This window comes from Rhinoraja longicauda, chromosome 4, assembly GCF_053455715.1.
Source record: "Rhinoraja longicauda isolate Sanriku21f chromosome 4, sRhiLon1.1, whole genome shotgun sequence".
NCBI classification, from domain to species: Eukaryota; Metazoa; Chordata; class Chondrichthyes; order Rajiformes; family Arhynchobatidae; genus Rhinoraja; species Rhinoraja longicauda.
The window spans coordinates 38,385,606-38,403,521 of NC_135956.1; the positions used below are offsets into that span (position 1 = coordinate 38,385,606).

Sequence of the window (17,916 nt, forward strand, 5' to 3'; positions counted from 1 at the left end):
GTCCCATATAACAAAGAATGGGAAATACAGGAACGTATTAAGCATCAGTCAGACCATCATCATGGTAAAGCTAGAAGGATAATGACAGCTTTTTAATGAAGCATTAACATTTGCTGATGTTTGAACCCTTCAGGTGAAACAATGCAGAGTTAAATGTCACCCAGGGCTAAGCACAAAGCAAATGCACATTGGTGCATACTGTCTGTTATCTTGTTGAGGGAGAATAACCTAAACTAACAATTCAATAGTTTAAAAGTACAATCGGATTTAAAGTGTGGCAAATAAAAAGGATGTTGTCGTACAAAACTTTTTACAAGTCAAACAAAAGGAATATTCATACAATTACATGTTGAATTTATTTATGAAAAATCATGCTAAATTGAAATTTTGAGGGGAAAAAATCATATTAATTGTACGAGAAATATATTCAAAATTTAAGTTTGGGAATGGTTTAACTTCAGAACTTCATTGCCTGCCAATGAAGCTTCACTTCCTATCAAGGAAATATGGAATATTGGTTGTCATTTTAAATTTCTGGACATATGTGTATTTGCGTGTGTAAATTTTTTTTTAAGTTACTGACAAAATGAAGATTCTTATGAAGCTTTATTTTCTGGATGCGTATTATTTGTCTCTGATTTTTGTGTTAAAGTTCAATTTTTGTTTCAGTCTTTTAATTTTAATTCCAGTCAGATGACAGTTCCCCTTTACGGTATGGCGCTCAAATGTTCCAAGTGTGGAGTTATATCTTCAGCTGAAGTATCGGCTACAGTCACCAGTAATGCCATGTTAGTTCCTGTAATTTCAATACTTGATTTTAATTCTGTCTACTGAAGGACATACCAGCAGTTAATTGTCAGTTTACTGAGCACATTGCATGCGTGGGTTGTTTATGTCTTAAATTTAAAAATAAATTAACCTTATGCAGAAAATGAAATTATATTTTACTTTAACAGTCGTGTGAGCTCGGATTTGCCTCTCATCACACATGATTGCTTTAAGTGTATCAAAGCGTAACAGCTTTCAGCCTGCCATACATACCATCACTCTAGCTTGCTTTCCATTTCCCTTCCCAATGTGGGGGCAGGCACTAATCTACGAAATGAGGTTGAATCTGATGAGCTAATTATTATGCAGTGATGAAATGTTAACTTTGCTCATATGTATACAGTATGCACACAATCCAATTTTTTTTTAAAGAGAATAATTCTCAAGACTTGCATTGCTATCAACTTATTTTAATCCAAACAGTTTCACCGCATTGTAGATTTCCATGTTACAGCATTGCATTATGTTGGATTTCTGTATCAATGAATCTCCATCTTAAACCCATCTTACTTGCATTCTTAGACCTAAGACCTCCAGATTTGGCTAGGGTGTCTACATACCTCTGGTTTTTGATCATGTTTGCTTCCACCATTGAATGCTTGAATTGGGTATCCACAGCTCTCATTTTATGTTGTGCCCGTAACCTAGCAGGATATCAGACTACTGTACATGGGTGTAACTTGACGAACATTCAACAGCAACCATATGAATATTAAGCAAAAATCTAAAGTGAAAATAGAGGTAGAGAAATATTGTGCAGGGAATGTCACTATTTGGCATCTGGAGAGTAGATGCACACAAGTGGTGGAGGGTTATGTACAGGACCAGAATGAGAAACCTAAATTTTGGGGTGTTGTCAGACCAATGGAGGTCACAGTGATGGGGCAAGACTACTAGGATAGGAGAAAGATCATTTTTGCTTCTGAATTGGCTGGGTGTTTATATAATTCCAAGAGGACTGGAGTAATAGATTTCAGAGGGTGAGAGGAGTCATAAAAGTTTATAACATTTTCAGAGGGGTAGATTGGTAGATAGTCAGAACATTTTTTCCTGGGTGGAACTGTTGAATAGTAGAGGGCTTAGCTGTAAGGTGAAAGGGGGTAAGTTTAAAGGAAATGTGCAGGAACATTTATTTTTACCACAGAAAGTGGTAGGTACCTAGAACATGCTGAGTAGTTGAAACAGGCTCAATGTCGCAGTTTAGAGACATTTAGAGAGGTGCAGGGAATGGAGGGGTATGGATCATGTGAAGGCAGTTGTGGTTCAATTAATTTTGCATTATGGTTAGCACAGACATTGTGGGCTGAAGAGCCTGATCCAGCACTGTACTCTTCTACTCTCTATGAGGTGAGGAGAGTTGGGATGTGGGCAGAAGAATATAATCAAAATCACCTTTATGGAGGATGGGAGATCAGAAGTCCACCAGGAAAGAATATCAGGTTTAAAGACAATAAAACCAGGCCCGGATTAAGCTAGTGTGGGGCCCGTAGCATATGTTGTAAAAAGGCCTTAAATACAGGACAAGCCAATGTCACCGCCCGTGCCCCACGTGACCTCAGCCAGCCAGCGGCCACGTGCTCCTGCTCCACCAATGACGGCCGCCCGGGCCAGGAGGCAGGTTGCCACCTCCGTTCGGCGAGCCCACTCGGCTCCGCTCCGTGAACATATTCGGCCCCTCTCCCCCAACACACTCGGCCCCGCTCCCCGAGCACACTAGGCCCCACTTCCCGAACTCCATTAATGTTAACGAGCTCCATTAGCCTACACTGTCCGGGCTTACAGTGTCGGGGCCTGCAGCGGCCCACAGGCCTAATAGGGGACTCTTAAAGAGTGTGTGATGGAGGGGTTTAATTTAGAGACACAGCGTGAAAACAGGCCCTTCGGCCCACTGTCCGAACCAACCAACGATCCCCGCACACACTAGGGACAATTTTACACATACACCAAGCCAATTAACTTACAAACCTGTACGTCTTTGGAGTGTGGGAGGAAACCGAAGATCTAGGAGAAAATCCACGCGGTCACGGGGAGAACGTACAAACTCCATACAGACAGCACCCGTGGTTGTGATCGAACCCGGGTCTCCGATGCTGCAAGCGCTGTAAGGCAGCAACTCTACCGCTGCGCCACCGTGGAGAGACTGATGGAGGATTGCAAGAAGAGGGCAGTGGGAGTGGGAGCCAGAGAAGTAGAGACAGGGAGGGTCGGAGGAATGTGGACAAGGTAGGGCCGGAAAAGTGAATAGAGACAGGACTGGAGGTAGAGGGGTGAGAGGGACGGAGTAGGGGTAGGGAGTGCTGGAGCAGGGGATGCTGAGAGGCATACAAGGTGTGGGCAGAGGAGGTGGTAGAATAGTAGAGGAGGAGACAAGGCCTGGGAAGTGAGGAGAGAAGGCCGTGGGATAGGTGAGAAAGAGGGGCCGAGCTTTTGGGATGGGTAAGAGGGAGTCACAGGATTTTGGGAGTATGAGCCAGAAGAGTAGAGAGAGAGAGAGAGGTACGGACGGGTAGGGGCTGAGAAAGTGTGAGAGAAAGTGCCTATGGAAATGGAAAGTAAAGGCCGGGGGGGGGGGGGGGGGGCATGGAGGGAGGTGTGGGGGAAAGAAGTTTGGAGGAAACGGGGAGAGCGTAATGGAGATGCGCAGTGGGACAGAAGACTGGAAATAAAGGGGGGAGGTTGATTGGCGGAAGAGAGGACTGGAACAGTAGCTATTTGGAGGGACAAAAGTCTGGGAGGCGAGAGGGAAGGGAGATTGGGGAGAGAGACGCCCAGTTGAGTGGGGAGAAGGAGAGAGCCGGAGGAGAGGGAGAAGACCACAGGAGTGAAGAGAGAGAGAGAGAAGGCCCTTGCAAGGAGAGAGAGGGGCAGAGGGGTAGGGAAAGAACAGGCGGGAAGTATGTGGAAGAGTGAGCAGCGGAGGATTCAGGGGAGCAAGTGCCAGAGGAGTGGAGAGAGAGTGTCGGAGGAGTAAGGAGCAAGAGGGCCGGAGGAGTGGGAGAGATTGGGGGGGGGGGGGGGTTGATGAGGTCGTGAAAGTGGCCCGGGGACTTGAGAGAAAAATCCGATGAGCAAGGAGTGAGAGAGCCTGGATGTGTGGGGAGACAAGGCCAATATTCGAGCAGAGAGGGCCGGAGGAGTGAGGTGTTTGGGTGAGGCCGGAGGGGTGGGGAGTAAGAGGGCAGGAAACTGGGCGGTTGGGCAGTGACGCACGGCCCCGCCAACACATTCAAACTGCGGCGGTTGGGGAGCGGCACGTGCAACACAACGCCTCTCAGTGGGATACCGATTTCAAGCATTTAGCTTGCAAGCATTTAGTGCGGGGCCCTCGAAAGTGCGGGGCCCATAGCAAATGCTGCTTTTGCTACTATGTTAATCCGGCACTGAATAAAACCATGGAAAATATGAGTTAGCAAGGTTCAAAGGTCAGTTTATCGCCACGTGTTCCAATTAAGATATAGTGAAACTCAAATTACCATGCAGTCATTCTAAACAAAAGCAACAAGCCACACAACTACATAAATGTTAACATAAACATCCACCACAGCGGATTCCTCACTGTGATGGAAGGCAATAAAGTCTAATCTTTTTTCTCCCGCGGTCGGGGCAGTCGAACCATCCGCAGTCGGGGTGATCGAAGCTCCCGCAGCTGGTAATCGAAGCTCCTGCGTCGGGCGGTTGAAGCTCCTGTGGCTTGGAGCTCCCGAAGTCGGTCTCTAACCAGGGACAGCAAGCTCCACGATGTTAAAATCCGCAGGCCCCCTATAGTTGGAGTTCCAAGGTCGATCCCCGACAGGGATCGCCAGCTCCACGATGTTAAGTCCTCAGGCTCCTGTGGTTGGAGCTTCTGAAGTCTGTCTCCAGCAGAGGCCACCAGCTCCTCGATGTTAGGCCACAGTGCCGTCGGAGATACGATACAGAAAAAAAAATAGCATCTCCGTCGAGGTAAGAGATTTAAAAAAGTTTCCCCCAAACCCCCCCCACATAAAACAAGCTAACTAACACTAAAACATACATTTAACACATACTAAAAAACAACAAAGAAGGAAGAGACGCGACAGATTGTTGGTGAGGCGGCCATTGCGGGCGCCACCCAGTGGTCTAAAGTATGGGCAGAGTTTAGTAATATTACAGAGATAAAAGTCATTGGCTTCTGTTAAAAAGTACCATTGTGCAAGCTGTGCTCAGGTTCTGTTAAGATGGGGAGAATGCAAACAACCAGACAATGACTGAGAAACAGTGACAAGGGAACCGAATTTGGGATACTCCTTAGAGAATGGGTTCAGCCTTGAGAATGTTCAAACAATCTGACAATACAGGTAGAGTAGAGGCATTGAGAAAAGTGGTGTGGAAGCAAAATCATTACCAAAATGATGTAGTGTTGAACTTGCGATTGCTTCGGCTGGTGTTGTCAAGCAGTGGGCTTGTCCAAGGACTGTGATTTCTATATTACAGCAGGTCATTGATATTGTGAACATGTTGTATTGTGGCAAGATCTTAGAATGGTTGAAGTCAAATGAGTAACTCTTAATTGGGGATATTTGTAAAAATGAAAGTGCATTCTGTTAAATTTTATTTTCTTCCTCCTCTCCGTTTCAGGGAGATGTATGTCGAGATAATTGTGACTTAACGATGTTCTAGGTTTTACAGTACTGCAGCCCCGTTGCCGCAAGTCAATAATTCCTATACTTTTCTCCACAAACAATCCTATAATTTTCTGCATTCCCAATTCTTCAAAGCAAAACAATTGCTTATTCCACCGCCATCTTAATCCCTGAAAAGAAATATTTTTGCCTTTTAAGTAAAAGAAAACAATATCTCAGCAGAAAGTTTGGAAGGGAAAATATAACAAAAAAGTATTTTTGACAATTTTGATAATCTTGAGCCATTTTGGATGAAATAATGTTGATCCTTTGGGCAGGAAGAAATAGAGAGTGATGTATGTCACAAAATGTTGATGAACAGCGAATATTGGTGACAGTGACTGAACAAATCTGGGAATAAAGGAATGTGAGGGATAAATTTTGCTTTAAAAAACCAGCCAATGGATGTGTTGTACTGTCACCATGTTTACAAGAATGAATGCAGACATCTTTCATGCGCATTCTTAATTTATAACCGAAATTGTCAATTTTCAATTTTATATTAAAAAATGGCAAGAAACCATTAATTCCTCATGTACAGACTAATCCTCCATAATCACTCGTGGCCTCCAGAATTCTGTCACTTTCCCTTTCCCAAGTAGTTTTATGGAGATGATTAAAATGGACTGTAACATTTCCCCGTGAATCACCTCCTTCGGGCCAAACCTCAAAGTGCATGGAAATTCTAAATATACACTTGTAACAAAAGGCCTTGAGCATACACCTAGGTTCATGTTCTTTTTAAAGGGCAGCTAATGAGCCTTTACATTGGGCCGGCTCTGTGAACAGAGAACGGTAAATTCATATATCCCTCCAGTTCAAGGACATGTCTTATTTTACTCTTCTCAGACCAGGTTCAGAAAGGGTAAAGGGAGGCTGTATTAATGTGTGGTCTAAGGAGGTGACTTTAAAGATAGACCATGCATGTAGGATCCAAAACCTGTCTATGACTTGTGTAACAATAAATAATGAAAGGCCTGGATAGAGTGGATGTAGAGAGGATGTTTCCACTAGTGGGAGAGGACCAGAGGGCACAGCCTCAGAATAAAAGGATGACCCGTTAGAATGGAAGTGAGGAAGAATGCCTTCAGCCAGAGGGTAGTGTATCTGTGGAATTCATTGCTACAGACAGCAGTGAAGGCCAGCCTTTGCATATTTTCAAAGTGGAGGTTGGCAGATTCTTGATTAGTAAGGGTGTCAAAGGTTACAATAGACAATAGATGCAGGAGTAGGCCATTTGGCCCTTCGAGCCAGCACCGCCATTCAATGTGATCATGGCTGATCATTCTACGGGGAGGTAGAGGAATGGGGTTGAGAGGGAAAGATTGATCAGCCATGATTGAATGGCGGAGTAGACTTGATGGGCTGAGTGGCATAATTCGGCTCCTATAACTTATGAATGAGTCCAAAGCTAAAGATTGTATAGAGAATAATTATGTTTTGAAAATGCGAAGGACTGGATAATTAATGCAAATTACATAGAATAATAGCCTGCTATTACAATCACATGTTTAACATATATTGGGTTCCCAAACCATCTTTAAGGAGAACGGGCATTTTGTCCAATCTGTTCACAAAACTCAATTCCCTTATCCTTGGGCCCTATTCCTGTATGTTGCTTTGACATAATCACCTGGCTTTGACCTCTCTCGAAGAGAGGGGGGGGGGTCTCACAATCGAATAGTCTTTAAGCTGAAGTCTGATCATTTTGTTGAGGTTTTGACTGTTGTGACATTTGATGTTGACAGTAGTTTCCTGTTCTCCAGCTGTGGCACCTGACAGGTTGAACATAGTCTCAGAATAAAATGAGCTACCTTTAGAAAGGAGACATGGGTGAATTTCTTTAGTCAGATGGTGGTGAATCTAGAATCTAATGCCACAGATGGCTGTGGAGGCCAAGATTGATATTCTTGATTAGTAAGGGTGTCAGGGTATATGGGGAGAAAGCAAGAGAATGGGTTGTGAGGGAAAGATAGATCAGCCATGATTGAATGGCAGATTTGACTTGATGGGCCTAATGGATTAATTCTGCTCCTAGAACATATGAACAGGATTATGCAAGAGGAAGTGAGGAGTAAAATGGCTGCTGGTTGAAACTCACCAACTCATTTTCCATGATTAGATGATTAATTAGATAAGTGTTGTTTCAATGAGAATTGCACCTGCTGGACAGTACTTTTAACATTTTTAAGTGAAAGACAACAATTGTTTTACACTTAAAAAGAGCTTAAACTTATCACTGTAACCCAGTACACTTGAAAATACTAAACTTAAACCTAAAACATTATGGTGAATTGGCAGCATGTTTTACAACACCCTATGCAGGAGAATGAGCAAGAATTTCAATTTGACCACATATCCTCCCTGTGATAAAGATTCTGACTCTTTACTTTTTTTTAGTTTAGTGTTACAGTGAAAAGCTTTTATGTTGCATGCTATCCAGTCAACAGAAAGACTGTACATGATTAGAATCAAGCTGTCCACAGTTTACAGATACAGGATATAGGGAATAACGTTCAGTGCAAGATAAAGTGATAAAGTACGATTAAAAATAGTTCGAAGGTCTCCAATGAGATAGATGGTAGGTTAAGAGCGCTCGCTAGTTGCTGATAGGATGGTTCAGTAGCTTGATAACAGCTGGGAAGAAACTGTCCCAGAGTCTGGAGTTGTGTGTTTTCATACTTCTGTACCTCTTGCCTGATGGGAGAGGGGAGAAGAGGGGTAGACGTGGGGCGGGACTTGTCCTTGATCATGCTGGTGGCCCTCCCATAATTTTATAAACTTCTATCAGGTCTCACTTCTGATGCCCAAGAGAAAACAATTCAAGTTTGTCTAACCTTTTCACTTTTTACAGGTTCTAATGAAACTTTTCTTTAAAAATGTGCAGGGAGAGACCTAATTATTTGCGTTACAAAAAATGTAATCATTTCCTGCACTTGGCTCATTTATACCATTTCTTAAATTGGGCTTCACGACACCTTACATGGGTTGTTCAGCTTAACTAGTGTAATTTTCAGAGTTATTTGACAACCGAGTTAGTTGCTTGAATGGATTCTGTCAGAGCAGGCCTTCCCTGTGGATGTAAGTATCTGTATACAGGAGCTTATTAGCATTGCAGCTGTATGACCTCTGAACACACTTTGAAGCAGAGTGGTTGGCAGAAAATTAAGAGCTGGAGTCTTAGTAATAAGGTGCTTAAATTCTTCTTCTGTAAAGATTGTTGATTCCTCCAGCTGCTTAAATCCAATGGAAAGGGCTTCATTTGTTGTCTTCTGCTGTTAATGTTTTTGAGTGTGCAAGTGATCCCATCGTATCTTTTCACTGCCGATAAAGTTAATCCATCATCCAGAAAGGATCATCCAGTGACCGCTGCGAAAGGGCAGCTGACAACCAGGGAAAGACCTAGTGACGGCCTGGAGAGACTGCTGACTGGAGGGAATAGACCCCACTGGGGCTGGCATGGGCTAGCTCCCCATGCTGGCAGGATCCATCGCTAGTCAGCGTTTTGGTTCCACCCATATATTGCCACGAAAAAGTCAAGAAAAAGAATACCCCTTGAGCCTGCGAGAGCGGGGGCGTAAGATGACTCATCGACAGACCACACGGCAACAGACCCAGGAACGAAATCGACTATGAATCAAACAACTAGCACAGAAATTGACAGAGCAGCAGTGCCGGCAGGACACAAGCTACGAAGCTGCATCTGTGGCTGGGAAAAGATAACATCAGAGAAGGGTCTCAAGATCCACCAGGGCAGGAAAAAGTGCTTGAGAGAGCTTGGTGAGGGGTCTCGCATTGACCATTACTTCCTAAGAGGTCGGTCAAATCAGTCGAGTGAAGCCCAGTGGCAGGATAATCACCACAGTCCACAGGGTATCAGCACCCCAGGCGAAGCTCAACCAAGTATAGTCCCACCAACGGACATGAGTCCAGAGCCCAACCAGCCACAGTCTGCGGTAGAGAGGAAGATGGAAGTCAAGTCAAGTCAAGTCAATTTTATTTGTATAGCACATTTAAAAACAACCCACGTTGACCAAAGTGCTGTACATCTGATTAGGTACGAAGGAAAAAAATGAAACATACAGTAGCACGCAAACAGTTCACAGCGCCTCCTCAGGAAGGAAGGAAGAAAACCTCAAATCTTGTGGCCTAAATCCTGCCTGAGGAAACAGTGGGAGACCATTAACACTGACCCCGTCCATCTTCTGGAAGGATTGAAGGGATGTGTAGAAAGAAAACTGGAGAAGATGGGAGACATCATATACAACTATGGGGCGGAGAGATTTGGGGTGAAGGTCAAGAAACAGAGGACACAGAAGGAATTATCACTCCAGTACAATTCCAGGAGGCAGCAGGAGATAAAAAGACTGGTGAAGGAAAGGAGGCAGCTGAGAAAACAGTGGAGGAAGGCCACAGAGGCAGAAAGGAAAGGACTCGAGGCACTGCAGGTAGAAGTAAAGCAGCGCCTGGCAATCCTGCGAAGAGCAGAATGCTTGAGAAAGCAACACAAGAAGAAAGAACGGGCGAGGACAGGCTTTTACAGAGATCCATATAAGTTTGTCAAAAGCCTCTTTGCCAAGGAGAAGAGTGGGATCCTGAAAGTACCTGTAAGGGAACTAGAGGAGCATCTGAGGAAGACGTACTCCGACAACCTGAGGCATGAGCCAGTCACCATTCCAGACGACATGCCACCTATTCACCCACCTGAGCACCAGATGGACACAAGACCTCCTACATGGAAGGAGGTGGAAAACACAGTTAAACGAGCAAGATCAGCATCAGCCCCAGGGCCCAATGGCATTCCATACAGGCTCTATAAGAACACCCCTGGTGTCCTGAATACCTCTGGAAGTTAATGAAAGTGGCGTGGGGGAAAGGAATCGTACCTAAGGCATGGCGAAGGGCAGGAGGGATCCTAATTCCCAAAGAAAAGAACTCTTCAACCATTAGCCAATTCCGCCAGATCAGCCTTCTGAACGTGGAAGGAAAGATCTTCTTTGGTATTGTGGCCCAAAGACTCTCAGCGTTTTTGCAGAGCAACAACTTCAATGACACGTCAGTGCAGAAAGCAGGGGTACGTGGTTTCTAAGGATGTCTGGAACATGCAAATGTCATCTGGCACCAGATACAAACTGCCAAGAAAGAAAAGAGAGATCTGCACGTGGCTTTCTTAGATCTTGCCAAAGCCCCATGAGACTCTTTGGGCAGCTTTTAACTTCTTCCAGGTCCCAGAGGTCACCACGAAGCTGGTAAAAGCTTACTTCCAGGACCTCCAGTTCTGCATCACAACACAGGACAACACTACAGCCTGGCAGCACCTTGATATAGGCATAATGGCAGACTGTACCATCTCTCCTCTGATGTTTACCATGGCAATGGAGCTAATCATTCGAGCATCACGATGGGTAGTCGGAGGGGAACGCTTGAAGAGTGGGCTGCGTCTTCCCTCAATCAGGGCGTACATGGATGACATGACCACTATAACAACAACAAAAACATGCACCAAACGCCTGCTGGATAAACTCCAGGAAAACATCAAATGGGCACGAATGGAGATTAAACCCAGCAAATCCTGCAGTATTTCCATCGTCAAAGGCCGGCTGACTGACGAAAGGTTCCGCATCAACAACGAGACAATTCCAACTGTCCTGGAGAAGCCTGTCAAAAGCCTCGGGTGATGGTACACTGCACACCTCAAGGACGCAGAGCAGGTGGAACAACTCAGGCAGGATACAATCAGTGGCCTCAAGCAAATCAACAACACTGCTCTCCCAGGGAAGCTGAAGCTTTGGTGCCTTCAATTCGGTCTGCTGCCCCGGCTCATATGGCCAATTACCATCTACGAGGTCACTTTATCCCATATTAACCAGCTGGAGAGACTTGTGAATTCACAAGTGAGGAAATGGCTTGGGCTACCGAGATGCCTTAGGAGCATAGGACTCTATGGGAATGGAGCCCTCTCACTGCCAGTCTCAAGCCTGGTGGAGGAATTCAAATGCGCCAAAGCAAGGCTGGACATGACACTAACAGAATCCCGGGACCCAATAGTTAGAGGTGTCGCTCCAACCCCAGCAACAGGGAACAAATGGACTCCAGCAGCAGTGGTACAAGACGCAAAATCTGCCCTCCGACACCGGGACATAGTGGGCCATGTCCAACAAGGCCGAGGGGGCTTTGGCCTGGGAGTAATGAAACCTACCTGGCAAAAGGCTACTCCAGCTGAACGTCGGTACCTGGTGGTGGAGGAGGTGCGCCGCCAAGAAGAAGCAGCCAGGTGTGCCAAAGCTATATCTCAAGCCAAGCAAGGCCGCTGGATGAGGTGGGATAGCATTGAGAGGAGGAAGATCACATGGAGTGAGCTGTGGAACATGGAGTCAATTATGTTGAGCTTTATTATCAGAGCCACATATGATGTCCTTCCCTCTCCCACAAACCTAAATCTTTGGCTGGGAGAGGATCCAGCCTGCCCCCTGTGTGCAGTTCCAGCAAACCTCAAGCACATCCTGGTCGGTTGTAAGACCAGCCTAACACAAGGCAGATACACCTGGCGACATAACCAGGTGCTGAGGTGTTTGGCAGCTGCACTCGAGTGCAAGAGAGTTACCACCTACGCCATGCCTATCAATGCACAGCTAACTTTCCCGCAAATCCAATCGTTCATCCGGGAAAGAGAGAAACGGAAGACTACCACCTCGCCTCTCAACTCATGCCCACTGAGCGCAGCCAGAGACTGGGAAATGCGGGTTGACCTAAGCCTGAGGCTTTCCTTCCCAGTTGAAATCGCAGCTACCAAACTGCGACCAGACCTCGTCCTCTGGTCCAGCTCCTGTCGGCGTGTTTTCATCATTGAGCTGACGGTGCCTTGGGAGGAGGCTGTGGACGAGGCATTTGAAAGGAAAAGGCTGAGATATTCCAACCTTGCAGTAGAGGCAGAGGAGTGAGGTTGGAGTGTAAGAGTGTGTCCAGTGGAGGTGGGGTGCAGGGGCTTTGTAGCCAGTTCCACTGCAAGGCTCCTGAGGGAAGTTGGAGTCAGAGGGCAGGCCCAAAGGAGGGCAATCAAAGAACTTGCAAATGCCGCCGAACGGAGCAGTCACTGACTGTGGCTGAAAAGAAAATATACTGTCTGGGCTGCCACGTGACCATCTAGAGGCTAACCATAAGACACACACCCAGGGCTGATCACCCTGTGGTGGGCCTGCCTCGACTGAGGGTGTCTTGTGATAAAAGGCCGAAACACCCAGTGACGTTGAGGTACACAACTGAAGATGTGTCTGTATGGTAGCAACATCACCTAGTGGTCACCCCCAAGAACAACACCAGTCAATTGTAGTGCAAACTTTAGGGATTGTAACATCGAGTCCTACTAATCAATCAATTTGTTGTCTTCTGCTGTTAATGTTTTTGACTGTGCAAGTGATCCCATCGTATCTTTTCACTGCTGATAAAGTTAATCCATCATCCAGAAAGGTAATGATACCGTTGATATTTCTTTGAGTTACCTGCAGCAGAACTCGGAGGAAGAGGTTTTTTTTCCAAAGATATGTAAACTTTGGAATTCTTTATTTTTGAGGACTATTTTAGAGATACTTGTTTGTTGACTGTGATCTACTTAGCATCTGTTGAGGGCATTGTGTACTTGGCTAAAAGATTTTGTCTTGAATCCACGTTTTTTTTCACAAGACATGGCTGAATTAGGTGATATTCCCATTCGAGTGTAGTGCCACTGGGAAAATAAGCAAAGGGCACACAAACTGCTCTGCAAGAGGGAGAAGAGGGCCACTTATGGATCTCTAAGGGATTTAAGGATCTCTAAGCTTTACCTGGACCTCTGTAATGAACAGCTCTTGAGTAAAATCAAGTTTATTGAAATGCGCCACATTATACCATCAACAGGTTAGGACAGTACTGCTTTACCTTTGGATTTGAAATCCACTGCAGCCATGAAAGTCTATATGTCGGACTCCTTTCACGATAGTGTGGGAGAGATTTGCAACATGTATTTTATGGAGAGTTGAAATGAGCACCTTGCTCTCCAAGAATGATGTGCTTCATCTGGTGCAGGGTGCCACTGACCCCATTCATGCTCATTTGTGTGCATTACCTGAAAACATGGAGGATTAATGCACAAGAAAGGAATATGCTTCACCAGCATCCAAAAACAGTGCATTCAGAAAGTATTCAGACCCTTCATTTTTTCTACATTTTGTTACATTACAGCCTTATTTTAAAATGGATTAAATTCTTTTTTTTTAATCATCAAACTACACAAAATACCCCAAAATGAAAAAGCGAAACAGGTGTTTAGAAATTTTCGCAAAGTAATTTTAAAGAAATAACTGAAATATCACATTTACGTAAATATTCAGACCATTTGCTATGACACTCAAAATTCAGCTTGTTCATCCTGTTTCCATTGATTATCCTTCAGATGTTTCTACAACTTGATTGGAGTCCACCAGTGGTAAATTAAATTGATTGGACGTGATTTGGAAAGGCACACATCTATATAAGGTCCCACAGTGCACATCAGAGCAAAAACCAAGCCATGAAGACTAAGGAATTGTCCGTAGACTTCCGAGACAGGATTATGTCGAGACACAGATCTGGGGAAGGGTATAAAACAATTTCTGCAACATTGCAGGTCCCGACGAGCACAGTGGCCTCCGTCATTCTTAAATGGAAAAACATTGGAACCACCAGAACTCTTCATAAAGCAGGCTGCCAGGCCAAACTGAGCAATCGGGGGAGAAGGGCTTTGGTCAGGGAGGTGACCAAGAATCTGATGGTCACTCTGATAGAGCTCCAGAGTTCCTCTGAGAAGATGGGAGAACCTTCCAGAAGGACAATTATATCTGCAGCACTCCACCAATCAGGCCTTTATGGTAGAGTGGCCAGACGGAAGCCACTCCTCAGTAAAAGGCACATGACAGCCCGCTTGGAGTTTGCCAAAAGGCACCTAAAGGACTCCCAGACCATGAGAAACAAGATTCTTTGGTGTGATGAAACCAAGATTGAACTCTTTAGCCTGAATGCCAAACGGCACCGCTTATCACCTGGCCAATACCATACCTATGGTGAAGCATGGTGGTGGCAGCATCATGCTGTGGGGATGTTTTTCAGCGGCAGGAACTGGGAGACTAGTCAGGATCGACGGAAAGATGAACGGAGCCAAGTAGACAATAGACAATAGGTGCAGGAGTAGGCCATTCGGCCCTTCGAGCCAGCACCACCATTCAATGTGATCATGGCTGATCATTCTCAATCAGTACCCCGTTCCTGCCTTCTCCCCATACCCCCTGACTCCGCTATCATTAAGAGCTCTATCTATCTAGTGCAGAGAGATCCTTGATGAAAACCTGCTCCAGAGCGTTCTGGACCTCAGACTGGGGTGGAGGTTCATCTTCCAACTGGAAAACGACCCTAAGCACACAGCCAAGACAACGCAGGATAGGCTTCGTGTCAAGTCGGTGAATGTCCTTGAGTGGCCCAGCCAGAGCCTGGGCTTGAACCCGATCGAACATCTCTGGAGGGACCTGAAAATAGCTGTGCATCGACGCTCCCCATCCAACCTGACAGGGCTTGAGAGGATCTGCAGAGAAGAATGGGAGAAATTACCCAAATACAGGTGTGCCAAGCTTGTAGCGTCATACCCAAGAAGACTTGAGGCTGTAATCGCTGCCAAAGGTGCCTCAACAAAGTACTGAGTAAAGGGTCTGAATACTTATGTAAATGTGATAATTACTTTGCAAAAATTTCTAAACACCTGTTTTCTCTTTTTTATTATGGGGTATTGTGTGTAGATTGATGATTTTTTTAAAAATCCATTTAAAAATAAGGCTGTAATGTAACAAAATGTGGAAAAAGTGAAGGGCTCTGAATACTTTCTGAGTGCACTGTAGGTGTGGCCTGACACAGTTCACTGGCAGGATACGTTTGGTATATGTCTTTTAAATAGTTGTGGCATTTTCAATCTGTTGTGCCTTTTATACCAGTTACTATTGAGCCACACAGCAAATGGAAGGACAGATTGGTGCACTGTTAACAAGATGCAGACCCTTATGATTATTGCATTCCGCAATTGTGATGAAAGTTTGCAAGAGAGAAATTCTGAGCTTGCACTACTGCAGGCTGACGTTTGCCAAATCCTGCAAATAGCAGGTGAGATGTAGACAGCAGGAATTGCAGACGCTGGTGTACAGTAAAAAGACACAAAGTTCTGGAATAACTCACTGGGTCTGGCAGCATCTCTGGAGAACATAGAGAGGTGACAATTTGTGTTGGAACCCTTCTTCAGATTTGATATGTGAGGTTTTGGGGTGGACCCTAATTCAGATAGCATTGTTGTTTGGTACTTTGGGACCCCCATGGATTTTCCCACCACTTTAATGCAGCAAAGGAATGTTGATTTTGGAGTTCTTGATGACCATGCCTGCTGGCTTTCAGCTAAGACCTTCCAATGCAATAGACATACCCATCAGCTGCTTTCTCTACATTGCTGGATTGAAATGTGCATCTGTGTTCTGCAGCAAAACATACACTGGCTCATCAATGGCAAGTTAATACCAGAGCTGAACTCCCTTCCCCTCTTCTGGATACAGTGCGGAAACAGATCTACCGAGTCAGCACCGACTAGCATTAACACCGTACATTAGCAGTATCCAACACACGAGTGACAATGTATAATTTTACCAAAGCCAATTAATCTACAAACCTACACGTCTTTGGAATGTGGGAGGAAACTGGAGCACCCAGAGAATACCCACGAACTCACAGGGAGAACGTACAAACTCCGTTAAGACAGTACCCATAGTCAGGATCGAACCTGGGTCTGTGCACCCAATTTCAAATTTTAAATAGATAATGTTTCCCCATTATGTCATCTTCTCTTTAAGTGTGGTCTTTCTTTCTATCTCTCTTTCTGTGTCTGATTTGGTATGGTTGACTCAGAGTTATACATCACAGAAATGGCCTCAAGATATTGAATAGATAAATTCTCAACCATCTTAGTGAATAATTTGTTGATTAAATGCAAGGACAAAGTGTGTTTAATTAATACTGTGAATATACTGTGGAGATTGTTGGCTTTCCCAAGTTTTGACCTGGCAATTTTTAAGTAATAGATTTCTGGTTATTTGGGTTATCTTCTTGTCGGAGAAAAATTATGTGAGGACACTGTTGGTATTTGCCCAAGATAGGCACAAAAAGCTGGAATAACTTAGCGGGTCAGACAGCATCTCTGGAGGAAAGGAATAGGTGATGTTTCGGGTTGAGACCCTTCTTCAGTATTTGCATTCAATTCAGAAGAAGAAAAATCTGTATTTGCCGGGTTTCTTCCTATAATTTCTCAAAGTATAACCTCAAAGTATTCCTCAAAGTATAACTAAACTTCTCCAACTTTAGATAGTTCCTCTGTCCCTCTCTTCCCCTCCCCCTTCCCAGTTCTCCCTCTATCTTCCTGTCTCCACCTATATCCTTCCTTTGTCCCGCCCCCCTGACATCAGTCTGAAGATGGGTCTCGACCAGAAACGTCACCCATTCCTTCTCTCCTGAGATGCTGCCTGACCTGCTGAGTTACTCCAGCATTTTGTGATACCTTCGATTTGTACCAGCATCTGCAGTTATTTTCCTCCACTACAGACTTTGGAGTATGTGTGCAGCTCTGATCACCACATTACAGAAAATACATGAAGGCTTTGGTGAAAGAGTAAAAGAGGTTTACCAGTATGCTACCAGGATTAGAGGATCCAAGCTAGAAGAAGAAATCGGACAAACTTGAATAGTTTTTTCTGGAGCGCAAAGACTGCGGGAAGACCAGATAGAAGTATATAAATTTATGAAAGGTACAGCTAGCGTAGACAATCAAAACCTTTTCCCCAGGTTGGAAATGTCAAAGACTGGAGGACTTAGCTTTAAGGTGAGATGGACAAAGTTTAAAGGAGATGTGTGAGACAAGTTTTTTTTACACAGAGAGTGGCAGGTGCACTATGGCAAGTGCATTATGAATCACATGGAGCTGCCAGAGGCGGTGATGAAGGCAGATATGATAGTGGCATTTGTGAGTTTTTTAGAGAGGCACATGGATACGAGTTTAGAAAGATGAGGGGGGACCTCATTGAATATTACTGAATAGTGAAATGCCTGGATAGAGTGGTTGTGGAGAGGAAGTTTCCACTGGTGTGAGAGTCTAGGATCGGAGGCTATAGCCTCAGAATAAAAGGACGTACCTTTAGAAAGGAAATGAGGAGGAATTTCTTGGGATGGCAGGACTGTCGTATGAGGAAAGATTGGAAAGACTGGGCTTGTATTCAATGGAGTTTAGAAAGATGAGAGGGGATCTTATAAAGACGTATAAAATTATAAATGACTGGACAAGCTAGATGCAGGAAAAATGTTCCCAGTGTTGGGGGGTCCAGAACCAGGGGTCACAGTGTAAGAATAAAGGGGAGGC

The 17,916-nt window shown here is 44.8% G+C and overlaps 1 protein-coding gene across 12 annotated transcripts in view; it reads left to right on the plus strand.

The window, feature by feature from the left end:
• Nucleotides 1-17,916, plus strand: part of adgrb1a (adhesion G protein-coupled receptor B1a) — a 449,476-nt gene that overhangs the window by 387,999 nt on the left and 43,561 nt on the right. For 9 of the 12 annotated variants that reach the window (XM_078397552.1, XM_078397555.1, XM_078397557.1 and 6 more), the window contains one exon: nucleotides 690-788. The exons of the other annotated variants lie outside the window; for them this stretch is intronic. In XM_078397552.1, the coding sequence (XP_078253678.1) occupies nucleotides 690-788 (99 nt within the window). The remainder of the gene's footprint in view (nucleotides 1-689; nucleotides 789-17,916) is intronic. 12 annotated transcript variants of the gene reach the window in all.